Source organism: Aedes albopictus, chromosome 2 (assembly GCF_035046485.1).
Source record: "Aedes albopictus strain Foshan chromosome 2, AalbF5, whole genome shotgun sequence".
Classification (NCBI taxonomy): domain Eukaryota; kingdom Metazoa; phylum Arthropoda; class Insecta; order Diptera; family Culicidae; genus Aedes; species Aedes albopictus.
The window spans coordinates 378,641,938-378,668,777 of record NC_085137.1 but is presented as its reverse complement, the minus strand read 5'-3'; the positions used below and the strand labels follow the sequence as shown (position 1 = coordinate 378,668,777).

At 39.9% G+C, this 26,840-nt stretch overlaps 2 protein-coding genes across 12 annotated transcripts in view; one reads left to right on the top strand and one right to left on the bottom strand.

Annotated features, from left to right (window-relative positions):
* The window catches only part of LOC109425677 (matrix metalloproteinase-14), a 150,839-nt gene that overhangs the window by 30,086 nt on the left and 93,913 nt on the right, over positions 1-26,840 (top strand). For 10 of the 11 annotated variants that reach the window (XR_009997929.1, XR_009997928.1, XR_009997927.1 and 7 more), the window contains one exon: positions 4,965-5,223. Coding sequence is in view for 8 of the 11 variants with exons in the window: in XM_062853036.1 (XP_062709020.1) it covers positions 5,113-5,223 (111 nt within the window). In the remaining 3 variants the exon portion in view is untranslated. Of the gene's footprint in view, positions 1-2,955; positions 3,199-4,964; positions 5,224-26,840 lie in introns of those variants that run through there. The other variant, XM_029878840.2, reaches the window with a different exon arrangement.
* LOC134288373 (uncharacterized) overlaps positions 5,230-26,840 on the bottom strand; it is a 34,323-nt gene continuing 12,712 nt past the window's right edge. Inside the window, exon 2 of the mRNA XM_062853037.1 lies at positions 5,230-26,609. Coding sequence (XP_062709021.1) covers positions 17,374-18,456 — 1,083 coding nt within the window. The 5' untranslated portion in view covers positions 18,457-26,609 and the 3' untranslated portion in view covers positions 5,230-17,373. The remainder of the gene's footprint in view (positions 26,610-26,840) is intronic.

Sequence of the window (26,840 nt, the reverse complement as noted above, 5' to 3'; positions counted from 1 at the left end):
TTTGGGAATGCATGAAATAATAGCGATACCTCGGTAGTTACGCACGTCAGATTTCTTGCCGCTTTTGAATATGGGTATTAAGAAAGACTTTTTCCATGTTGATGGAAAATTACCTGTTTTAAGTGAAGTGTTGAAAAGCCAAAATAATGGCGCCGTCAATTCCATTGACAAAGACTTCAAAAATAAAGGTGGGATCCCGTCAGGTCCAGGTCCTTTAGAGGCATCTAAATTGTTGAGAGCGTCTGTAACTTCATGTACTTTAACTTGATCAACGCGAATGTCTCTTGAATATTCTGGAATGAATGAAAAGTATTCACGCTCTCGATCTTCTTCCGAAAAAGTGGTATAAACTTCTTGGAAAAAAGTTGCAAAAAGTTTGCAGATTTTTTCTGCGTTGTCACCTGTTTTTTCGTCATTCCTCGAGTAATCGGATATCTGGGAATTTCCCAAAAATTTCCTTAAGGCTTTTTACGGCATCATCAGCATCGGCAGCCATGTTGGATATGAGCTTTAAAATTTCAAAGTGATAATTCTCTGCCATCAAAGCGAATATTCGTATGAAAAAGTATCATCCTATATGCTCACTCGCAGTGATTGCGATGATACTTTTTCTGCTGCGTTGCTGCAGCATTGGCATTTTTTTATCACTTCAAAAATGCGAGGCAAACAATCATTGAAAAGAAAAAAGTCAATGATTCGTTCGAAAACTTAGTGATGCAGTAAGACACCTTAAAGTTTCTTACAGAGATTTTTTGGAGGGTATGGTTTGAAAGTTTAAGTGGAAATGCAGCGGAATGTTAACATATTTGTCGATCAGACGTTAGTTCATATTCATTCGTTGCCAGCTATAGCTAGACGTTATGATCCAAGCTGCGCTAACTAGTTCCGCTTCCGGTCCCGTCTACTGTGTACTGTAGACCACATTTGCTCAAGTCGCGAGAAGGCTGTGTTCCAGTAGGAATCAATCAGCGTACTTCCCCTTACACTTGATTCGTTCTTTTCCCCAACGGTGGGATAAAAGTTTAAATCTGATACACACTTTTGACCCACCTCATCCATATTTTTTTTGGTAGGGTTTAAAAGAAATATTTTCCAAGAGAAATCATGAAAAGGTTTTGACAAATTTTATGGACTAATATGGAATGTGGTTTCTTATACAATTCTTCTTCAAAATATCTTGAAACATTTCCAATAAAATGTAGTTAATTTCCTAGTGGAAAATATATCTAGGTACTTCCAAAAATTAACTTTTGAGACGAATTCAGTGAGTCATCCACATAATTATGTGTTTTTAAGCTATCACCAAAGGAAATTTTGATGAAGTTTTCAAATCAAAAAGGATTTTGTTTTGGGAGACATTTATAAACAATCTCCGAGGACATTTGAAAGCAGCAGCAGCAATGAAGCTCGAAAAATCTCCCGACTTGAAAATTATATCAAGTTTATATAATATTGTGTTATGGTGTTACAATATTTATCTATAACTTATAATGTTATAAACTTGGTTCAGGATAATTTTAAAATAATTAAAATTGTAACAAAAAGTACACTGGTCTTATCAAGTTTGTAACCAATTTTGTTATCATCATATCGAAATTATAACAAAATGTAATAAGAATTTTAGCCTCAGGATTACTAGTTTCAATCAAAATTTGATACAATTTTGTAACATTGCTTTTCAAATGTCGAGGACTTGAAACTAAATTATATTACAATGAGTTATAAAACAACATAATGTGATATAATTGAGTTATAGTATTTTGAAAAGATTATATCACAATGAGTTATAAATACCACAGTTTGTTAGGATTATGTTATATTTTTGTTATAATGTTCTAGTCGGACTTCCATAAATATTTGAGAAAAAAATTGGATGTCGATTTTTTCATATTCAAATAAGAGCCGAGGAAAACATTATCTGAGCTCGAATAAATGCAAGTACTCTGAGAGCCTTCGGTTGCTAGATTCATGTCTCATTGTCGATGTTTTGTTTGGTAGTTGAAGAATCTATTGACGATGAATCGCATATTCAAATGAAACATAAATATTGATCTTTTAAACAATTTTACCGCTCCAAATATCAGTATAACAACCAAAATGTAACCATTATAGTAAAACTGACCTTCACCCAGCCAACTTCAAAGCAACTGTAATTGAACTTGATACGCCGCACCATTTATCCACATGTCAGCGGCTATGACGCTCTAATTACATTGAATGCTAAATCACACAACTCACAAACCACACCACCGACACAGAATCGCGATGGATGCTGTCGTTGGTCAGGTACCGCTCAATTACTCCACTTAAATAGTGTGCATCATTGATGGCTGCTGGAACGACCAACGGTGCGATTATCGAGCGATCACGTATTGCTGTAATAACCGGAAGGTTTGAATTTCCCCGATCGCGTACCTAATGTTAGACAATTCCTGTTTTCCTGCAACCAGCAGATGAGTAATGCGGCTTGTGTGATCGTCCGTCGTTTACAATTTTAATTCGTGTGCTAGTCTAGTACAAATACCTACAATTTTGTTTAGGTGGTGCGGGGTGGATGGTTACAACTCTGGAATCTGATAAGATATCCACGTTGTGCGACACACAGGGGGAAGTCTTTAGTCATGATTCACTGTGGATGATTTTTGTTCAATGGTTGAGAAATTCATATTCAAAACAGGAATTTCCAGAGGTCAGTCGACAAGTTCAACTCTTATTCGGTGTCAGTGATTGGTGCCGTGAACCTTGACGGAATTTTCGGACCCAACCCAAATACCGAACTACATTATCAATGACGACAATAACACCATCAGAATTAAAACAATATCAACAAAAAACTCATTGCACATACACTCCAAGCCGTGGTGTGGTGACACTCAAGCGCTTGCTATCTTATCGGTCTATTTACCACCTTATCGTTCACGCAATGATGGTCGAGTTTGCAAACCCCTTTCTTGACTCAGTCTCAGTTCTACGGGCAGCTTGGCTCCACCAGAATTGCAAAACAATCGGTAGAGAGTCTTCGACTGTTTTTGGTGCCTTATTCGAGGTGTTCAAAACTCATACAGAAAGCGGGAATCTTTCCCAACATGTCAACCCGACGAAATTGCCATTGAAGGTCAGAAATAAGTGCAGTAGTGGCGATACCTAGGCAATAGGCGCAGCAGCAGCCATAGCCGTATCACCCAGCGCAGCGCCCAGGTAATCGGACAGTGATGATGTAAAAAACCTACGAGTTGCGCCGTTTGTTCTCAATGCTAAATTGAGGCTGTTGTGTATCCAGAGAGTCGTACGTTTGATTGTTGTCGATTGAACGTAGATAAATAGTTTGACATGGTTTGAATTGCACATTTTGTCGGGTTGGCTCATTATTGGGCTCGATCTGAGTGCGGTTGACACGCAAAATTTAGTCGGTTCGCTATGGAATGGAAATCTTAAAGTCGCGATGTAAATCATTGTTTTTTTGGCAGGCTTTTGACTAGAAGCTCTCTAAAAGCTTCAAAGGCTCTTTCCTGAAAGTTTGCAGGACTTCTCCCTGGAAACAAGGAACGATTCTTTCTGACAGCTTGATGGGGGTCTCCCTGGAAACTTGAAAGACTTCCCGTAGGAATCTTTGAAAACTTCTTCTAAGAAACATAGAAGGATGCTTCCTTAGAACAAGGGAGGCTAGTCCATGGAAGCTTGAAAAGCTTCTCCCTGGAAGCTTGGAAAGCTTCTCCCCGGGAAGCTTGGAAGGCTTCTCCCCGGGAAGCTTGGAAGGCTTCTCCCCGGGAAGCTTGGAAGGCTTCTCCCCGGGAAGCTTGGAAGGCTTCTCCCCGGGAAGCTTGGAAGGCTTCTCCCCGGGAAGCTTGGAAGGCTTCTCCCCGAGAAGCTTGGAAGGCTTCTCCCCGAGAAGCTTGGAAGGCTTCTCCCCGAGAAGCTTGGAAGGCTTCTCCCCGGGAAGCTTGGAAGGCTTCTCCCCGGGAAGCTTGGAAGGCTTCTCCCCGGGAAGCTTGGAAGGCTTGTCCACGGGAAGCTTGGAAGGCTTCTCCCTGGAAGCTTGGAAGGCTTCTTCCTGGAAGCTTGGACGGCTTCTCCCTGGAAGCTTGGAAGGCTTCTCCCTGGAAGCTTGGAAGGCTTCTCCCTGGAAGCTTGGAAGGCTTCTCCCTGGAAGCTTGGAAGGCTTCTCCCTGGAAGCTTGGAAGGCTTCTCCCTGGAAGCTTGGAAGGCTTCTCCCTGGAAGCTTGGAAGGCTTCTCCCTGGAAGCTTGGAAGGCTTCTCCCTGGAAGCTTGGAAGGCTTCTCCCTGGAAGCTTGGAAGGCTTCTCCCTGGAAGCTTGGAAGGCTTCTCCCTGGAAGCTTGGAAGGCTTCTCCCTGGAAGCTTGGAAGGCTTCTCCCTAAAAGCTTGGAAGGCTTCTCCCTGGAAGCTTGGAAGGCTTCTCCCTGGAAGCTTGGAAGGCTTCTCCCTGGAAGCTTGGAAGGCTTCTCCCTGGAAGCTTGGAAGGCTTCTCCCTGGAAGCTTGAAAGGCTTCTCCCTGGAAGCTTGAAAGGCTTCTCCCTGGAAGCTTGGAAGGCTTCTCCCTGGAAGCTTGGAAGGCTTCTCCCTGGAAGCTTGGAAGGCTTCTCCCCGGGAAGCTTGGAAGACTTCTCCCCGGGAAGCTTGGAAGGCTTCTCCCTGGAAGCTTGGAAGGCTTCTCCCTGGAAGCTTGGAAGGCTTCTCCCTGGAAGCCTGGAATGCTTCTTCCTGGTAGATTTGAATGCTTTTTCTTGGTAGCTTAGAGGGCATGAGAGACTTCTGCCTCTCCTACGTTTAAATTTTATTTTCCCAGGATATAACAAAATTCTCCTTAATAATATTGCAAATTTTGAATATCTCACCCATAGTGCACCGCGTTTCGGCGCACGCTGCCATTGCCTTGTTTTCGGTTGACTGTGTATTGACAACCCATGATAATCGCAATTTTTCTCTTCTTTTCTCAACTTTTCAGAATCAAATGTTGCTGTAGTGGGACCAACGTTTTCAACGCCCCGTACCCTCCGATTTTAGTTCTCTTTTAGCCTTAAGTCACCGCCTTTGGGCCAAGGTAGTCGTAGAGCACTGTAGCACACAGACGTGCAAACTGTATCACCCCAATAATGCACCGAAGTAGGATACACTGGCTGTGGCCAGCGGCGGTGGCCCTTCTGGTGGTCGCACCTTGGACGCCCATTTCAGCGACACCTGTCCAAACAACGTCACAAGCGGAGGTAAGTGAAACGTGCTTCTCTACGATCATCTCAATTCCGCTCGCCGCCGCCCGGTCGGAGGAAGTAAACCGAACCGAGCCGAATGGAAGCGTGGGTGGGTGGCATTCGTACAAGTTTCGAAATTATGAATCGTGACACAAGCTCTAATTAAGATCAATTGTAAGAGTCTCCGTCCGGGCTGGATCCGGGCTGTGTGGTGGAATACATTGTGTTTATGGTGGAAGACGGTCGAAAATCGCACGATGCTGATGATCTCCGCTTTATGGTTGGGTGAGCTTGTTGGTAGAACGAGAAATGACCAAAACAAGCGCTTTGGAAATCTAAATTCTATTGTGGGCCTATTTTTAGACAAGCGACTAAAGAACGGGATCAGGTTGTTTTTTTCTATGATAATCAAAATTCCTACACCTACCTCAACGAGAATAGGGTTCTCACATACCTAATGTATGAATCTGAAAGCCCGTGGAAAACTATGTTTTGAACGCTGCATTGGAAGCGTTATAGGCCCATTGCCATTCAAAACACCGTCTCCCACGGATTTTGAGATTAATTAATTCCAATATTTCACTTGTTGTTTCGTTACAACCCGTCATGTTCCATAATCGATGATAAACATAAATTCGTAAAATTTTTATTTGAGTATTTCAGTTAATCTGGCAGCACTGCTACCGATACGTATGTGGTGTTGGCTTAGGTGTTGGTTAATCAATAACATTTGTACTACTCCTCCAACATCCAACAAGAGTTGTATGCAAGTTTAGGGTGGGCGTAACTAGAATGACATTAGCGAAGCAAAATCAGAATTGTTTATTGTTGTGATTGCAGCAGTGTATCTGGAACGATCGCGATTATTCCGTGAGTGATTCATTTGCGTTGAATTCGTATATTTCAACACCTAATTTCTGTCTAATTGAATACCTAACAACCCTTGGTACCCAAGGATTACCCCAGGTTTGTGAAATTATTGGAAAAGTTTATTGTGAAATTCTGTATGTCAGTGGACTTTCTTGTGAATAAATGCTGATTATGTAGTGTGACACCAATGTAAAACATCTGTTAATGTATTTGCAAAAAAAAACTGCTATATTCGATTTTTTTTTTCGTTGTTTTGTTTTGGAACCAAATTTCGGATATTTCCAGTTCGAATCGAGTTCATGGGGGAGAGGAATAATAATCATCAAAAACAATGACACAAAAACAGAATTGCGGATGCACGTACGGCTGATAATCTTTATTTGATTGGTTCCATCGTCCGATAACAGTTTCATTTCACAATTTGCCATTCATCTATGAAGCATTTAGTTCACCACTGGACTATCGCACGAGTTCTTAAGAGTGCGGAAACTTAAATAAAAGTGCGCGATTGCTACAAATCAACTCAGTGTGTTCGGAGCACTTATTCAGCATCAAGGATGGGAACACTCACTTGCAAAGAGTTATACTTACTTGCTATTTTCTCAGTTCAGAAGCGTGCAATCAAGAAACGATATATGAACGACTTTTGCCTTGTGATTTTGTCTAAAAGTTTGCCGAATAAAGTAGGGGTCGCATACGCATACCGAAGTCGTCAGAGAGCAGCGAAGGCAACTCTCCACGAGGTGAATGTGAATTACACTCACTTCGTGGAGAGTCACTTTCACAGCTCTGTCACGACTTTGGTATGCGTGTGCGATCCCCACTCTATTTGGCAAAATTTAAGACAAAATCACAAGGCAAAAGTCGTTCATGCATCGTTTCTTGATTGCACGATTCTGAGCTGACAAAATAGCAAGTGAATGTAACTCTTCACAAGTGAGTGTTCCCATCCCTGTTCAGCATATATCAAAAAAAAAAAAAAAAATAGTGCGCCGAAGACATCAACTGGATTTGATTCAATCGCGCACTTTTATTAACGTTTTCGCACTTATGAAGACTGAGTGCGCAGTGAATGCGCAATATTAAAAAGTGGCGAACTGAATGCGCAATATTAAAAATGATAATTGTTGATATTGCTCATGTTTATTATTATTCTTTTAATTTTATTTATTTTCTAAAACAGCAAACAAGTAGGAAATTATTACGGGAATTCTCGGAAGAGTTTTTTTTTAAATAATTTTGGCGGATATTTAGCGCTGATCATTGAAACATTCCTTAGAGTTACGACACAGAAAGAACGTACTGAGGAACATCAAATGGAATTTTGAATGGAAATCGCAAAGAAACTTCTGAGATACTAATAAAAGATTCAGACGAATTTCTCATGTAAAAACAAACAAATTTACCATGAAATTTCTGACTTCTTTGACCGGGTTTGTTGAAATATACTTTGAAAATCCATGAAAAAATTCACATAGAGCTTTGACTCACATTCGTAAATTTTTTTATTTTTTTTTCAGGAACTCAAAACTGCTAAGCTTATTCTCAGCAATCGTCATGAACTTTAAACCATACAAAGGGATTCTCCTAATGAATGGCAAAAATATAAAATTGAAAAAATATTAACTTTAGGTAAAGACATACAGATGGAAGAATTATTAAACACCAATATTTTCCACTATCTTTTCAAAAACATGCATGAATATTTTTTTTTTATGAATAATTCATCAAAAAAGCCATACAAAACGTCGAAAAATGCAACAAATTTATCAACATTTTAAAATCTTTTTATCGTAACGATTTTCGTATTTTTATTATTTCCTTTTCAGTATTTCTTATTGTGAATTTATTTTTTTATTATAAAAGAATCTGAATAGGAATCGGAAAACCTACAAAAAAATATCAAATAATTGTTTTTGAAACCATTGACAATTCTTAAAAAAAAGCAAAAATTCTTCGAAAATGTTTGCGAAAATTCACATTCCAAATTTTAAATCTTTCACAATTAATTTAAAAGACAAACTGTCTAAGTCTATGGCTGAAAATCTCGTAAATAAAGATAGTAATGCTAATAACATTTTTTTAAATACTCGCTAATTCGTCCAGAAACCTCCGATTGACTTCGTCAACATTCCGCTATGCAATGGTTATGCAGTCTCTAAGAAATTTAACGATACCATTTGATTTTACCAACGTTTCGGCCACTCAGTTGGTCTTCTTCAGAGGTAAATCGATATTGTCGATCATCTTATAGTGTAGTTCATCAACACTGTCATGGATCTTCTTCTTCTTCTTTATGGCTCTACGTCCCCACTGGGACTTGGCCTGCCACGCTTCAACATAGTGTTCTTTCAGCACTTCTACAGTTATTAATTGAAGGGCTTTCATTGCCTGCCATTGCATGAATTTGTATATTGTGAGGCAAGGACAATGATACAGTATAGGGTATCGCGCCACTTGGGCGGTGGCTTCTATATTCGTCTGTTTTCCACTATAACTCAGTCAATTTTGAACCAATTGACTTGAAATGTTGTACACGAGTAGATACTATACCTATCTCATCACATTCCAAAAGTTGTGTCATTTGGTTCAAATTTGAATGAGTTATAGTGGAAAACAGACGAATATAGAAGCCACCGCCCAAGTGGCGCGATTCCCTACCCAGGGAGTCGAGAAAGTTTTCCCGACCGAAACGGGAATCGAAACCGCCGTCTCCAGATTCGCGATCCATAGCCTTAACCACTTGACTAAATGTCAATGATGATGATGGAATAAGTGATTTCGTAGCTTTTTTCGTGGTTCCTGTATCCAATTCTTCCACTTATTTTTGAACACTATTTACCTTTCTGGTGTTAACTGTGAAAATTATTTACAACATTAGATGAAAATATCGATTTATTCCAAGAAGAAGACTAATTTTTTTTTCCAAAAATTCACCTGCTATTACTATATTGGTACTGAAATTACTATACTATCCTGAAAAATTTCTCCAGGGATTCTCAGGAATTCTTCTGGGAGATTCTCTTGCCATTTTTTTAGGAATTTTCCATGAAACTTCCTAAAATATTCTTCTTGGAACCTACCTTCAAGAATTCTTTCAGAATTTTTTACCATATTCCTTCAAAAATTCGTGCAGAAAATCGTGCAGAAATTTCTGAAGATATTCTTCCAGGGATATTATAACAATATCCTCCGGCTATTTTTCTTACAGATTTCTCCAGAAATTGCTCTAGAAATTTTTGTTGGAATTTCTCTAGAGGTTTCCTAAGGAATGCTTCTAGGTATTCCTCCAGAGATTCCCTTAAAATAGTTGTTCTGGCAGACATTTATTTACAGTTGCTTGCAGGATGATATTTATATTTTCCAGGATTTTTTCTGAGAAATCTGCAACAGATTTTTTTGCAGGTACATACTGTTTCAGAAATTACTCCAGAGGTTCATTGAGTTATTCCCCCATGTATTCTCCTGAGATACCATAAAGATTTACTCCAGAGATTTCCTCAGGCATTTCTGCTTAAATAAGTTTTTCAATGACTCCTTAGAATTACTCCAGAAATTTCTCTAGAAGATTCTCAAAAAAAAAAACATCGAATAGATTCTCAAGGGATTTCTCCAAAATTTGCTCCAGGTATTCCTCCAAGGACTACTTTATCAATCCATTTCAGGACTTGTTCGGGAATTATTGTCCGGTGATCCTTCAAGATTTTTCCAAGGCTTCATTCCTTGGAATTTTTCAAGGATGATTTCAAGAAATTATTCTGGAAGTACCTGAAGAGGTTTCTTCCGTTCCTCTATGTATTCTTTTAGAAATTATTACAAAAAAATCCTTTCCTTCAGAAATTTCTGCAGTTATTTCTTGAAGAATTTCTCCAGGACTTTGGGTTTCAAAAATTTCATCAGTACTTTTTCTCATATTTTGAGAAATTGTACAATAAATTCTTCAAAGCATTTCTCCTGAGGTATCTCCCGGAGTTTTTTTTTTCAGATATGTCCTAATAAATTTCACCAGGGATTTCTTCAGAAACTCCTCAAGGATGTCGGTAGGAAGTTTACCATAAAATTATTTTAGGAATTTCTTCAGAGACATCTCAGGGAATTGCTTTAGGTGTTCCTCCAAGGATTATTCCAAGTATTCCTCCACGGATTACTTCAGAAATGACATCGAGGGTTTTAAGTTCAAGAATCCTCTCAGATTTTTTCAAAAAGTAATTCTAGAAATCTCCACAGGTATCTTCTGTAGTTCTTTCAGTGATTCTTTCTAAAAATCATTGATGGGTTTTCATTAAAAAATAAAAAGTCCCCCAGTAATATTTAGGGCAATTTCTAGAAGAATTGCTGCAAAAATCTCTGAAGAATTCTTTGATATTTCTGACGGTATCCCAGGAGCAAGTTCAAATGGATTCCTCCTGAAATTTCTTCAAGGACTTCTCCATAAATATCTTCAGGGACTGTTACAATATTTTAAGGAATTCTTTAGGAATTTCAGCCAGGGGTTTCTTCAAAAGTTCTTCCATGTTTTTTTTTATAAAATTGCACTTCAAAATTCACTAGGAATACTTTGGGAAATTACTACAATGGTTCATGTGGGAACTTCTCACAATATTCCTGGTGGAATTTACGCATGACTTTCAATATGGAATTTTATGCAAAAACAACCATGGAAGAACTTTCGAAGAAATATCTGGCTGAAGTTCCCAAAGAAACCTTTAAAATATAGACAGAGTCTTTATGGAAAATTTATGGAAAAAATCGTGAAGAAATTTCAAAAGGAACCCATAGAGGAATTTGTTTTGGAAAATTCCCTGAAAGTGTTTTTGAAGAGATCCCAGGAGAAGTATCCGAATAAAATCTTGGGGGGATACCAGGGGAAACTTTTTGGTGGAGAGATCATTGAATGTATCTAGAGTATCTAGAGGATTTTCTTAAAAAAAATCTTGTGGTAATTTGAAAAATCTATTTTTTTTGAGAAATTCCCAATGAAATTGCTGTAGAAATTCGCGGAAAATATTTCAGGAGAAATTTCCGAATCTGTGGGAACAATCCTAGACGTAACCTTGGAGAATATTAGTGTAATTTATTGGGAAATATACGGAGGAATACTAATGGAGCTCCTGAAAGAACGCAGTATGAATTTCTGCAGAAATTTCTAAAGAAATCTCTGCTAGAATCACTGAGAGTAATAATGCCAAAATCCTTGGAAAAATCGTTCTAGATTTTCTGGATGAATCCCTGAAGTAATTCCTGGAGACATTCCTGCGGATATTCTGAAATCCTTGGAGTAGTATTCCCAAGAAAATCTCTGGAGAAGTTCCTGAAAAAATACCTGTACGAAATCCTGAATGAACAACTTTTGAAGAAATCCCAGGCTGAAATTTGTGTAAATCCTTAAAATAATGAAAAAGTATCTGGAGATATCCGTAAAAAATTGTTTGAAGGGATCCATGGAAGAATTACTTAAATAATCTCTGAAGGTTTTTAAGAAATCCCAGGAGAAGTCCCGTAGAAATTTCAGGAGGAATTCCCGATAAAAATCTTTGAGGAATACCAGGGGAAAATTCTCCAAGAAAATGTATTGAGTTCCTGCAAAAAATATGAAATAGAGTACCAGGAGAACTTTTTTTAAACAATGTTAGAGAAATTAAATAAAAAATTATACCTCCTCATGAATTTCCTGTGCTGTAAAAATGTAGAAAAATACGTCTAGGGAAGTTTATGAATCCGTGAAATTCCTGCTAGAATCACTTATAATAATAATGCAAGAGTCCCTGGAGGAATTCTTGCTGGATTTTCTGGATGAATCCCTAACGTAATTCCTAGAGACATTCTCGCGGATATTTTCAATGAGATCCCTGGAGAATTTCCAGATTAAATCTCTTGAGGAGCTCGTAAAGAAATACCTGACTAAAGAAACCACCGGAAAATTGTCGGTAAAAATCAACTGGCAGAAAGAATTTCTGAAATAATCTATAATAGAACTTCTGATGAACTAGCCTGGGTCTAAAAATCTCAATAATAAAAAAATATAAAACTTCTGGATCCCTGGAGAAACTTCTGATACCTTCAAAAAGATTTTCTAAAAGACACCTCAGAAGAGTTTTTGAAGTAATTCTAGGTAGGATTTCAGGAAGAGTCCATGAAGTACATGCTAAACGAATTCTGAGTGAAATTTCTAAAGAATTTCTTAAGGCGAAACTGGTTGCATTTCCTCAATTTATTTTTTCAATAAATTATGAAGCAATATTTTCAAAATCGGTTTTCGCACACATGTAGAGAGTGGATCAAAGTATCTCCTGATTTTTTTCCCCGGTAGAAAATGTTTTTTGTTTTTGGTACAGAAAATACTGTGAAGTTGTGTTTGTTGAAAGTGAGAAAAGACTTCTAAGCCTCATGAGTATATCGTTTCATGACGAAAGCAAAGCTTGTATATCTATCTCACAAGAATAAATAATATATTACGGTGATTTGACTTATTTTTGCATGAAGTTCATTATCTTATGCTTACATTTCCAAAAGTTTTACTAATTATCATATTGAGTACAAAAGTTAATATGATTAGTTTTCTTTAATATTTAAATCGTAGGAACTTTCAAGATCCATTAATTTTTTTTATAATTTTGTTTCGAAATTGGCGAGATTTTACGTAAACATTAGAGAAAAAACAAAGAAGTGAGCTCCGTATTTAGTTAGTTCCGTTAGTACAGCCTAAAAGAATCCAACGAACAATGTAATATCTTAATGAAAATATTCCAACTTCCAGTTCTTCAATCCCTGTTGAATAAAGGGTTTTCTCGAGAAGTTCTTCCGGTAGGAACGGGAGTCGCCACTCGAAAAGTTTGGGAAACTATGGTCTAAAGGAATGCAGATTTTTTGATTTTCCAAAAGAAATGACTGGAAGAAAAATCCGAGGTAATCCACGGAACTTTGGAATATTTTCTATAGCAATGCATAGGTGATTTTATAAAAGAATCCCTGAAAAACTAACTAAAAGTGGAAGATTTTCTCAAAAAAATCCATTAACCATCCGTTACTCGCACGGTTGGCCACCACCGTCAGCACCACGCTAATGCTGAATACAAAAAGCGTGATTTTTTTTCACGTGTTTTACAAAATACAACAGCGCGATCGCTCGAGGGTTAAACAATTTTGAAAGGAATCTATGGATTTAGAAAAGAGTTATCAAATTTTTAATTCTTGGTTTCTGGATAATTATTAACGAAACTTCAGAGGAAATCGTAAATGATTCTATGGGTTTTCTAAAGAAATCTCTGGAACTATTCTTAGCAGAGTTCTCAGAGAAATCCCAGAAAGAATTCCTGGAAGAATTTCTTACAGAATTTCTGAACGAGTTTTCAAAGGAATCACTGGAGGAATTTCTGAAGATGTTTCTGGAGATTGTTTTGAAAAAATCATTGCGAACCGTTTAGAAAACCAAAAAATTCTTTTAATTTTTTTTTTAAATGATCCTTTAAGTATTTTTTGAAGAAATGTTTAATGGAATTTCCGATTGATTCCTTGGTGAATTTTGTGAAAGAATTCGTAAAAGAAATATTTCAGGATGAATACGTCAGGTTACAGGTAAATGTGGGAAAGAGGAAAAAAGGATGATTTCAATTTCCCACGAAAGACCGTTGAGTCCTCTGCGTCTGCACACGTTCATGGTGGGTTGTCTGAGTGTTTTTGAGAAACGGTCGTATGGCACAGGGTTTTCGGTTTGTGCGTGAATGTCGTAAGGTAATAGGATGGACTGATAACTCTGAAGATGATTCCGCACAGTTTACTGGTTGCTTAACCTTTAGGTAGGATATGTTAGATTGCAACTGTGCTGTGAAGTTTGAAGGAAGGGGAACGGCTTTTCAACACGTTTCTTTTTTTTTTGTGATGGCTTAAAATCCATGATCTTCTGTACACGAATATGAAACGATAACCATTGACTAGACTACACTGTTGGATCAACATATGCGAATATCAGTCAAGGTTTTGCGTTGTTTCGATTCGAATGCAGACGAAACGCAACGGAACCGGTATGATCGCAGAGACAGAGCGAGGTTGTTGAATTTTTGATGACTTCAGGGTGATATCACAACAAATGTTGAAACTCATACCCCTCCTCTTGGCTCATTAATTTATTTCATTCGTGATAATGACTGCTAATGTTCATCTGCCATCAGTTCCTTACTTTTCCCTCATCGACACGAATTATTAGTTATTACACTATTATCACGTTCCTACAGTATCATCCCGACCACCAGCACCTCCGGTAAAAACGGAGCCTCGCCTGCTGAAGGTCGAATCCTATGACTCATCACCGCAGCTCGAGCGCGCCGTCACCGGCCCATAGTGTTGCGAGACACTCGTCTCTCTGGCCGCTCAACAATCCTTCGGCAATAGTGGTGACGTCACATTCCAATGGATACCGTAAGCCGAATGACGCCACTACTCTTGGGCACTTGGTTGGTGGATTGTTGAAACCGGTTAACTTCAGCTAGGTATAGCCTTCATGCCGGCTCCCCGCCCCGGTTCGGAAGCATCGAAATAGTTTGTGGTCGAGGGGAGCAGGTTCTGGGTCGCCACCTTCAGTTCTCTTCCTGGGAGTGAGGTCTGCAGTTTGGTAGCTGGTGCAGAAGTTTTCTTTCCTTTTCACTGCCAGAATGGAAGCGTCTAGTCACGCAACGCTATTCAAATGGCGACTGTTTGTGTCAGTCGTTTGTGAAGGAAATTTTTGATTTCGTTTGGCACGTGGGGTGGGTTCACTTGAACTGTAGTTAATCATCGAAGTCCTGATGAAATAGTATACATTGACTAGACGACAAAACAAATCTTGGTGGACGTGCTACCCTAGTTCGAAGAGGACATTTTCCAGCAGCGTAATTTGGAAAGATGTCAACATAAAAAATATGGACATTTTCGTATTGATTAACCTTTCAGGATGCGCGCCATCAAGCAGCCGAAACTGCTCCACGCTCGCGCTATATATGACGAGTGAGGTTTTTGGTAGTGTTGTATTTTTTACAACAGCGCGCGACCAGTTAAATTGCCACAAAACTTAGCTTTTCTGAGAATGAGTGAATATTACTATGTTTAACTTGTTTGCTTTTGAGAGAGGGTTAAATTAAAATTATTAATTGCCTCGCTTAATGAAAATAAGTCAAACAACAAATGACTTCGTGATGTCCTACGCTCATACCGGTCACAATCAACCAATTTTTGTAGCAATGGTAATAACAGCTTTTCTTACCAAAGTGCGATGACCTAGGCATTTCTTGCCCCGGAAAGAAACTTCCAAACACGAAAGGTTATCACTCTTTGCTCCAAATAAGTCTTAGTTTGGAAGAAATCGATATTCAAAACACTCAAGTGCCGGACGTAAAGAAACTGTGCGCACTACATTGAGGCACCAGTGGAGGCATTAATCGTCCTCCCTTGATTCGTTGGATGAAGTTCGCCGTGAAGGTTGAATACCGCGGGTGCGTGGAACCTTGGTTTAGGATTCGTCTGGTAGTAATAAATTCCAAAGAGTCGCGATAAATGCTCGGCCGTTATAATTAGCCTTTAAATATCAATCGGATGCAAGCTCCTGGAAAGTATCATGCCCAACATACCTACGGCTAAAAACGCAAACACAGAAGCACCTGTTTGCATCGAGTAGCTAGGTAGCTAGCTATGGTGTTGAGCTAATCTCAGACTCCAGCTAGGGTGTATCATTAGGCTTGCAAGCGCGAGTCGCGTTCCCCCTCAAGGAGTATTTTTAGAGTATAGCTAAATGTCACAATTACCCGTGCCATTGCAATTGCTCTTCCGGCGGCATGCTTTTTTTTCGCTCTATCCTCCTCTTTCCAGAGGAACTAGCAAATGCCAGGCACTTTCCAACAGCTGCCGCCCAGTGATACTTAGGTTCCACACACTGTGTCACGGCAGCCGGTGGCGGCGCGGCGATGTCAGTTGTTCTTGTCGAGTGGTGGTTGTGTTTGCTTTTGATGGGGTTGTTGGGGGTGTGTTTCAGTTTCAATTCCGGAAAATTTCTATTCGCGTCTCTCGGCTATACTTAATGAAGTGTTCTGGGAAGGCAAACATTATACCCATATGTGCTAAATGCCTCGAATGAAATGTTTCCTCCGTGTATGAAATGGAAACATTGGTGAGCATGTTTTGTTGCCATTCGTTTCTCTTCCGTCGTGTGTGGGATGGCATATGTATGTGTGTTTCCTTGTTTGCATTGGGATTTAAGCTGAATTTAAAATTGTGCTAATGATAACTGCGAAAGTGGAATTGAAAGGATTATTTTAAGAGTTACGTTGGCTAATGCCAAATTTAGCAAAAAAAAAACTTATGCAGCCAATAAATGTCAAGCACTGAATCGTCCAAAATAGAACACAAAATAGAAAAATCACTGGGTTTTCTTTAGGATGTATAAAATCTACAATTAGCTTCTAGTAAAACCGAGAATCTTTTTTATAAGAACGTACGGCAATTGAAAATATGTTTTTGATATAATAACCAAAAATAGTAAGCATGTTGCTGAATGTTTTTCAGGCCATTTTCTGGAGAGAATCGGTCAACACACATCAAATCTGTTTGTCTGTGCGGCTGCTTTGGCACCTCTCGTTTTCGTCATTGAAATGCGGTATCCACGTTTCTCGTCAATGGCAATGAAGGAATTTTTTATAGCACTCCATTGATCTTTTTCACTGACTTACTTGATACTTGATACCTGATGGGCTACAACTCGTAGCGGTGAGTCTACGCCGAATGAAGCATTCGCCTCCACTGGTCTCGGTACTGGGCCGCTTCCAGTCACCCTGAATGTTTAGAGCGCTTAGGTCCTCCTCAACTGCAAAAAGCCACCGTGTGCGCGGTCAACCACGAAGCTGATGGCCCCTTTCTGGTTCTCTTCTGAATATGGTTTTAGCTTGTCGTTCCTCCGGCATGCGAGCTACGTGCCCAGCCCACCGCAGCCTGCCGTGTTTTATTCGCTTCACTATATCCATCTCTGTATATACTTGGTACAATTCGTGGTTCATGCGACACCGCCAGATGCAGTACTCCAGTTTACCACCGAGTTTTGTTCACAGCACTTTACGTTCGAAAACTCAAAAGGCTCTCCGATCAGCTTCTCTCCAAGTCCACGATTCATGGCCGTATAAAGCGATCAAAAGAATCAGAATTTTGTACAACGCGAGTTTTGTCTTCATTTGCAACCTACGGGACTTCAGCTGATTTCGCAGACCAAAAAAGGCTCAATTTTTGCACGTCACTAGAGTACCAAAATAAACAAATTCGTCCACAACAGCAAACTTTTCACCATCTAGCACCACACTTTTTCACCAATACCACGGCCAGACCGACGCGACGTTGACCACCAACAACCTTGTACTTGGTCTCTGTTGTGCTAATCATTAGTCCAATCCTCGCAGTCTCCCTTGTAAAAGGTATGAACGCCTCTTCCACGGCTCGACGGTCGATCCCGATGATGTCGATATCATCCGCGAAGCCTAGGAGCACATGCGACTTCGTGACAATGGGTCCGCTCCTTTGCACACCAGCTCTCCTTATCGCTCTTTCCAGTGTGATATTGAGCAGTAAGTTCGAAAGGACATCGCCCTGCTTCAGCCCGTCTAAGGCTACGAACAATGACGAAATTTCGTCCGCAACCCACACACCTGATTTCGAACTGCCAAGCGTCACACGAACCAGTCTTATCAGCTTCACCGGAAAACCATGTTCGATCGTAATCTGCCATAATTCGTTTCTCTTCACTGAACCGTACGCTGCCTTGAATTCAATAAACAGATGATGGGTCTGCAAGTTGTACTCCCGAAACTTATCGATAATCTGCCGCAAGGTGAACGTTGATCGGCCCTCACGAAAACCCGCCTGATATTGGCCGACGGAAGACTCCTCAATCGACCTCAGCCTGTGAAACAGAATTCCGGGCAAAATTTTGTACGGTGAATTGAGAAGTGTTGTTCCTCTGTAATTCGCGCACTCCAGTCGATGCCCTTTTTTGTATGGAGGGCAAATGAGAACATCCAACCAACTAGCAGGCAGTTCTTCCTCTTCCCATATAGTCAATATAATACGGTGTAGGAGTTGATACAGCTGCTCACTATCGTACTTGAGAAACTGGACCGGAAGTTCGTCCTTCCCAGCAGCATTATTGTTCTTCAGTCCTCTAATGGCTGTCTTGACCTCGTCTAGCGTTGGAGGTTCAACAGCTTGTCCGTCGTCGTCGATTCGAATTCTGTCTGTGGCTCTTCCATTTCCACCGTTCAACAATTCCTCGAAGTACTCTCTCCATCTGGCAGTCACCATTGTTAAGTCTGTCATTTCACGGTCGATGCACATGACGAGAGAAGGCGCTGTTTTTTTTCCGCACGCCATTGACAGCTTCGTAAAAACCTCCGCATACCGTTCTGCTCTATACTTGCTTGCCTCTGAGCAATCACATTTTCCTCATGGTATTTTTTCTTTTTCGCTGACACCTCTCGTAATATACACGTTTAGTGTTGTTTGTTAGTAATTTCCAAGTTTTCAACTATGTTACACTTCATCATGACCGCAAAATGTACGTGTTTTAGGTGATTCTCTCGGTCATCGTCTCCCGGTCCGACGACTTTGAGAAAAGAGTTTCTGGTTAATTCGCTTGACGATTCGTGTTGATGTTGATGCTTTCCAATATGCTCAACAGCACGCTTCTTCAGTTGCTCAACGAAGGACTTGAAATCTGGCTACAAATATCATTTCATTCAGGGTATGAAAACCAAATGGATAAATGAAAGTACACTAAAACCTCTTTTTGCACATGTTTTTTTTTCTGTAGTTTTAATTTATGCGCCGTTTTTTATTTCCTGAATGAAAAGAGATTGTTACTCTCAGAACACATATTGTGCACAAGACAATTTGTTTATGACGGTAACTATTGCAACGGTGGCCAGGGAGTGTTTATAAGGGAGAGCAAAGGGACGTTACAGGGGCTTGTGTTTCAATTCACCGATAAAAGCCAATTTAACCAAATAATAATAATAGGTTACAGGGGCATTTCAGCAGGGACCTCAAGGGGCTTCAGCTGGGTGCCAGGAGATCTCAGGGGGGGTTTTTGGGGGTCTGAAAGGGTCTTCGAGAGCATTGCAGAGAGTTTCAGAAGTTTTTCGACACGGATTTAAGAGGCGTTACAGGTACTTTTTCGAGGGTTTCCGAGGGCAGCCTATTTAATGCACCCATAGATAACGAAAGTGCACCATAGAAAAACAAAAATGCACCATAAATAATTAAGTAATGTACCGATAAAATGCACAGCATTCTCCATAAATAAATATAAATGTTCCATAATAAATTAAAAATGTAGCGGTAAACCAAAAAAAATTCTAGTTAAAAATGAAACATTGTATCAATAAAAAATTGAATAAAACACCATAAACAAATAAGTTTGCTCCATAAAAAATAATAAAAATATCCATAAATAATGAACATTTGCTCCATAATTATACCATATTTGCTCCATAAAAAATTGAAATTGCACCATAAATATAATCAAATTGCACCATAAACAAATTGTAAATTTCACCACAAAGAATTTAATCTTATTGTACCATTGCTGCAGTGTCCAACGACATATAGTTTTAGGATGTGGATGGGATAATGTTAATATGAAAAGTAAGAAGAAAATAAACAGAAACCATGTACCGAAGCACGCATCTATGATAGAACGACTTAAAAGATGGAAACACTATGAATGCAATTTACCGGATAATCGCTTGCTGTTCGAACTCGCTAACGCTCACGGGATAACATCTCTGTTTGCATTATACCGGGCAAATTCATGGATTTGTGGATTACCTATAACCGAATCGACACAGTTACAACGCATCCACAGGCTACGCCGCATGTATTAAAAGAATCCGCATTTTGAAAGAAGGGTTAGCCCTTGGAGTTTACATAATATGTAATGTAAATATATCGACAATGATTTTTCATAAGGGCCTAACTGACTTCATCGATTTCTCTTCATCGACTCTCTCTTTCGCTAATAGCTTGATCAAAACTAACAAAATCATTATTCTTTTTGTTTCTCTAGCAAGATGTAGTCATCTCCTTCGCATTTCAATCAAAAATTTTTAGGAAAAGTTAATACACATTCCGTAATAACACAAAGAGAGGATCGATGAAGAGAAATCGAAAATGTCAGTTAGGCCCTAATGAAGAATCAGTGTCGATATTATATTTATTAATGATTTCAATTTGATCGGAAAAATTATCAAAAAATTAATCCATGTTTTATATAATTATAAAATAAACTAACAACTGACGTTCTTTTTATTAGATTCTTTTTAGATTATCAGGAGGAGCAGAAAACGGGTTTGGTGGTCTAGTGGCTACCGCTTCTGATTCGTATGCAGAAGGTCATGGGTTCAATCCCTGGCCCGTTCCTTTCATCCTACTTTATATCTTTCTATCCACTTTCTCTCGCTCTCTCTTCTCTACATATACAACTAATGTATATTCATATGTTCATAGTCTTCACTAGAACCAGAAACGAATTGGAAAAAAGTCGTTTCCCTCATTTCCAACTTCTTCTCACAGCATAGTATATATAACGCCTACAAGTTATGCAACCAAAGCGTGCTGTGCCGCTTGACCTTATTCACCTTATTCACCACACAATCTATCACGAACACTATAAAAATAACCCCTATTCATGGATCGCATCCGTGCTGGTTGTGGGGATGCAGAGGTGATCTCGGTCTTTAGTAGCAACAACCAGCACACTAGAATGTTAGAACATTCCTTTCCCTTCCTAACTGACTATAAGGACGTGGCCGGCGCCGTTATTGATCAAGAATGTATGAGCTGCTTAAATTGCACTTTTAGAATAAGTGGAGTGTCCCAGCCCTTATTAATTTGGATCCCAGTGCAATTGGTACCAGCTCAGATCAATCACGGAGGAGCAACCATTGACATATATAGTCAGATTTGATTTTTTTTTAATTTAGGCAGAAGGTGCAGAATATAGCCTTTTAAATTCCACATATTACTATATACTTACATATTTCCAGTGCTACTAGCCATTGAAATACTGCTAATGATGCAGAATTTGATTAATTTTTGTAGATTTTGCATTCTTTGAGGTAAAATTTATAGTTTGTTAATGGTGCAATTTGATGATATTTATGGTGCAATTTTAATTTTTTATGGAGCAAATATGGTATAGTTATGGAGCAAATGTTCATTATTTATGGATATTTTTATTATTTTTTATGGAGCAAACTTATTTGTTTATGGTGTTTTATTTATTTTTTTATTGATACAATGTTTCATTTTTAACTAGAAAATCTTTTGGTTTACCGCTACATTTTTAATTTATTATGGAACATTTCTATTTATTTATGGAGAAAGCTGTGCATTTTGTCGGTACATTGCTTAATTATTTATGGTGCATTTTGATTTTCCTATGGTGCATTTTGTAATTATTATGGCCGCAATAACCTTTTACCGTTTCCGAGGGTCTCACGTGCGTTACATGGGGTCCGAGTGAATCTTGAGGGGGTCTCAGAGGCATTCCAGGAGGTCTCAAAGCATTTTAGACTGGTTTCAGAAGCGTTGTAGAGGCAATTTTGGGAGTTTCAGAGGGTCTCAGGTGCGTTACATGGGGTCCGAGGGGATTGTAGGGCGATTTTGGGGGCATTTCAGTGAGTCTCAGATCATTTTCGGTGGGATTCAGGGGCGTTACGAAGGCGTTTTCGGGGATTTCAGAGAGTATCGGATGTACATGGGATCCGACGGGGTTTAGGGGGAATTTTGGAGGCGTTTCAGGGAGTTTCAGAGGATTTTCAGAGACGCCACACAATATCTTTTGAAGCGCCTCTGAAATGTCATTTGATTTAAAGATGCTTTTGAAACCCCCTTCTGAGGACCCTAACCTGAATTGCCTTGAAATGCCTCTGAAACCTCCGTAATCTCTTTGAAACGCCCTTGAAATACTACCAAACGCCCCTAAAACCTCTGAAAACGCGCTCAAAATGTTACTGTAACCCCTGAAACTCTCTGAAATACCTTGAAACGTCCCTCAAATCCCTTTCTCATGAAACAACCACCTGAAACGCCCCAGAAATCTCTGGAACATCCTCTCTCTGGAAACATTCTGGAAACCCCCTTAGCCCCATCTCAAGCGAACTAGATTTGTTCATTAAGTCCAAACTTGATATATGCACAATTTTCCCTCTTTTTATGTCTTTTTTAGTAATTCATGCACCCCCAGGTATGTGCATAAAAAGTGGTTCCATAGTATTATTAAAATGTTGTGATTCCGTTGTGATCTGTTCTATTTGTTTTTTTTTCTTCTTTAAAATAAGCCAAATAAACATTGAACATTAGGACCAGTGCCTCTAGCAGGATATTATACTGGTTCGTGAAACGACTTCATCATTCCACGATCCAGACATAGAAGTCAACCACTTTACCACCGGCCTTCGCCCTATTAGCACGGCCGTGATGCAATGCAGCATCTGCATGAACTGCTTGATCGACTACCGTGAATGCTCATATCAGAGCACCCCGTTGCCCTCGTAACGTTCTTGTATTGGGCATTTACTCGTTGTCCATATCGCCTTTATTTTGAATCCATCCGTGACGCAGTTGCCATTACCAATGGGTACTCGGTATGGATCCAATATGATGGCTATATCAATCCCCCACTCAGAAGCTGCCTGACATAGCAGTGACTGGGCAGCGTCACATGGTTCAGGTTCAGCTGCGTTTGCTGCACTATTGCTTGATAGCTCGAAGACTTGTATACCAGGCACCTGGGCCTCCCGTCGGGTACTTGTTATTCATGGATTTCCCGGAACAAATCAAGCACTTGGGAGGGTTTTATAGCCGGGCGCCCTATGACCTACATCTCAACAATGCTTACAAAGATTGCTCCTGTAGGGGCTTTTACAGTCCCTCGATTAGAGTCCTAGATCAAGGTACTTGAAGCAAACCTCCGGTGGTTCGTGTATGCCCAGGAGACATATCGACTAGCTATCCTTCCTTAAGCTTGCGTACTTCAACGGAGTTATTAGGGTCCACCACATGTAGCTGAACCAAGGCCGCATGCGTTACTGCCAGTCCATTCTGAAGCCGAATTGCTGTGCTGCCGTTTTTCTGCAAAGTGACGTAAGCGCCATTTCATATTTCGACCTTTCTTGGTTCACATCTGGTGAAATGATAAATAACACTGTGGTATGTCTGCAATATAAGGATGCAAGATATAGTGGTAATCTAGCATCTATGGAAGAAAACATAGCGAACGGTCAAGTGTTTCATGAATACTCACCAAAAATGTACCAAAATTGTCAATGTCGCTTACGTCACTTTGCAGAAGAACGGCAGTGTGATGACCACCTACACCTCGCACTACTGCCGCTTTTCCGCGTCCGTGATCTCGTCAAGGTTTTTGGTCTTGGCACTCTCATCAAGGATTGTTCATTGTTGTTTACGAAATGTGAGTGTTAAGTAAAAAAAAATAATTATTGATCATCGAAAACCCCTTCCAGAGCAAATGTTTGGCTACGCCACTGATTTTCTTGTATATGCTGACTTTGCCAATGGTGGTTATGTCAACTATGCGAACATGGACAGACTGGCCTTCACCTTTCCTTAGCTAGGTGTCCCTGCGCTTCTGTTCATATTCCTTTTCTTCATCTTCTTCTGCCTATCCACTGGGATCCAGAGTACATCCTCCACCGGTATCACCTTAACCTATGGTAACTGAGGATCTATTTAATTCGACCCAGGACGGGCCGGCCTTTTTCAGGCTCATCTTTTCCAACCTGATTGGGTCCAACTTGCCTGCGTTGTTGCCATTCAATCTCGGGGTTTACAACCTCATGACCTTACGAATTCCGCCTGGGATCTTTCAGGCTACGCACGAATGCAAAGGCCTTAGTCTGGGTAGTTTCCGACACCTACAGCATCACAGGATCTGCTGCTGCCACCGTTGCCAAGAGTTTATCATAGTCCGGATTGGTCACTATCGTTGACTTACGAAGTCTGCTTGATGTCTTTGTTGATGTTCTACATTCATTCATCAGCAAAGGTTGCTTTACATCTCGAATTGGGGTTACCCTGTTTGGTGGACTCTTATACCACTGGAATAGGTGACCCATAATGATGGCCGGCTAAGGCTATCCCGCTCTAACTGCAGTGAAAATCATTAGTCTCAGACCATTATCCTTGGTAGCAGAGTGAAGACTCTTCTTACCAAGTATCGGAAAGAACAGTACTCTTTTCCAATTTGAGCGTTGGCAACCCATAAAAAAATGTCTCGTCATGCTTTAAGCACTCTCCGTAAGGTTTATCGGGAAATTCGTGAAACGCGTCCATCATGTCATCGAGTTTATCGTTTGAAAGCGTATAGATGTAATTGAAGCACTTATCCCGTTCCTCCCAGATTTGTTCCGGTTTCTACCTTACCTCATAACTCGTTTCATCCACTGCCCAGTCACTATAAAGCTAATTCCATTTTCTACCTTTTATTTTCGTCGTTTTGGTAGATGCTGTACTTGAAGAATGTGTTGGCTGGGATTCGCAGTATGAATTCACCTTTTCTAAATCTATACCTCCTGAATCGCAACTATGTTCACTTCAACCATCTACAACTCACGTGCCAAAAGATTCAATCAACTCTATCAGGACGGTACGTCAGAATAAGACACAATTTTAGATGCGCAGTGTTTGATTTTCATATATTTGCTGAAGTACATTGAGGTTTTTTTTTTCTAAATAATGTCATAAAACCTTAAAGACATCCTCGAAAAAAAGTATGGCTATGGAGCTTTTCGGCTTTCAGTCATGGGAAAAGTGTTCATAATTTTATATCATTGCCAATGTTTCGACCGTTGGGTTGGATCTTCCTCAGGGCTCGATCTTAATTGGCTTCTTTAACGGTGTTGAGATAATTCCATATTCTGAATCTGCATGTCAAACTGAGCTGAAATCCAAGGTTCGACCAATTCAATTCATTTTTTATATGTGATGAGTCTACAGTAAGCACTTACTGTGCTAAAAAATCAGCTGGATTGGATGCAAGACAGCTGAGAAATTGCGGTGGGCGTAAAGTGGGTGGCAGCGTCTAATAGGAGACTCGAGTGTACCCAATGAAATAACTTATCATTTATAGTAAAGCTACACGTGGCTTTAATTAATGACCTTCTAGAACAAGTGATCCTCCAACAAATTGGTATAATTTGATCAGTCCCGAATTCCTTCCCGATTGTTAATGCAGAAATGAGAGTACAAATTTCACAACCTCATCCGCAAATTATTATCCAGAGGAAACAACGCAAAGCGGGCTTCCCGATTAATTACCATTTCTGATTGAACAATTGTAAAATTGGCGTAAACAGACTCGTCGGGCAGGACCACACAAAAAAGAACAGAAGTGAGCATCCCGCTCCAGCTCTCATGTGGGTGAGCTCAATTAGTCCGCTGCGAGCGCCGCGCCAAACAGCCGGAGTAGCAGCGGTTCACCGTCAGTTGCCTCTTCCTCCAACCAAATATTTATATTCATACTCATGGCACTTAATCCATTGACGTTCGTAAATCATCCTTCTGGCACCGAAGAGTGTTTGCGAAACTCTCTTCAGAAAATTTCCTCTTTGTTCTGCTCAACCAGCGCAGCGCCAACGGCGTGCCAACATTTATTTTTTGCGGGAGCATATTTGCCTCAGTTGCTCGTCTCGCTGCTCATCATCGGTCAACAATTATCGCTGCGTAGTAATTCGGACGTAAAACAATAACAACCTCATGTAGATGTAAGTTTATTGGATACTTCCCTTCCGTCTCCTAACCGCGGGCAAAGAAACGCGAGTGTACGTACAGCTTTAATTCAATTTCATCACCCAATTATCTCGTCGACCACCAGATCAACAATCCGAACGAAACACGGAATAGAGTTCACCAAAATCTCGAGTAACACATCTTGGTCGCGTTCTTCAATCGCAACTCGACACGACTCGCCAGGGAGCAAGTTAATTGAAATTAATTGCAATTATCATCAGATGGATTCGGAGAAATGCAAGAACCCATTTAGCGCAATGGAAGCTGGTTCATGATTTGAGACTACGCACTCGATCGTTCTGTAACCCTAGCTTGTTCTTGACCGCTGCTGAACAGTAGCACGCTGTTGCGTCTGTGGGTGAGATGGAAAGAATCAGAGGAAGAGGTCTACAACGCGACGGGAATGATGAAGGAAATATCTAGTTGTGACTATATGATGATGCTATCACCCAACTGAAGGAAGGTTTGAGGTTTCGAAGGTAAAAAGAAGCACGACCAGTCAATCAGGTATGAATCATCATCTTAGTCATACGAACACTCTCGAATAAGCGAGTGAAGTTCTCTAAAAGTGCCGATTATCGAATGTTGCTTTTTCAGTTTTTACAATATCGGAAGTTGATCTATCCCATTACAATGGGATCAATTATCTGAACAATACCTCTATGATCATCGTCAGTCAGTATCATCATCACGAGGATAAGATGATACAAAAAACCCTGATTAATCCACCTAGTGGTAATAGCGCCTTTCTCGACGAATATGTACTCATGATGTCGACGTAAGCCGAAGTGTTCCTGAATCCTGAGAATACTTTATTGAGAAAAGCAAGAATTTTATCAAAGCCATTATCGAATAGAAAAACTTATTGATGAGGCATATTCCGACGTTATGTTCAACGTATAGGCAGAGCTTAAAAATATCAGTTGACTGCGAATATGAAGACGATG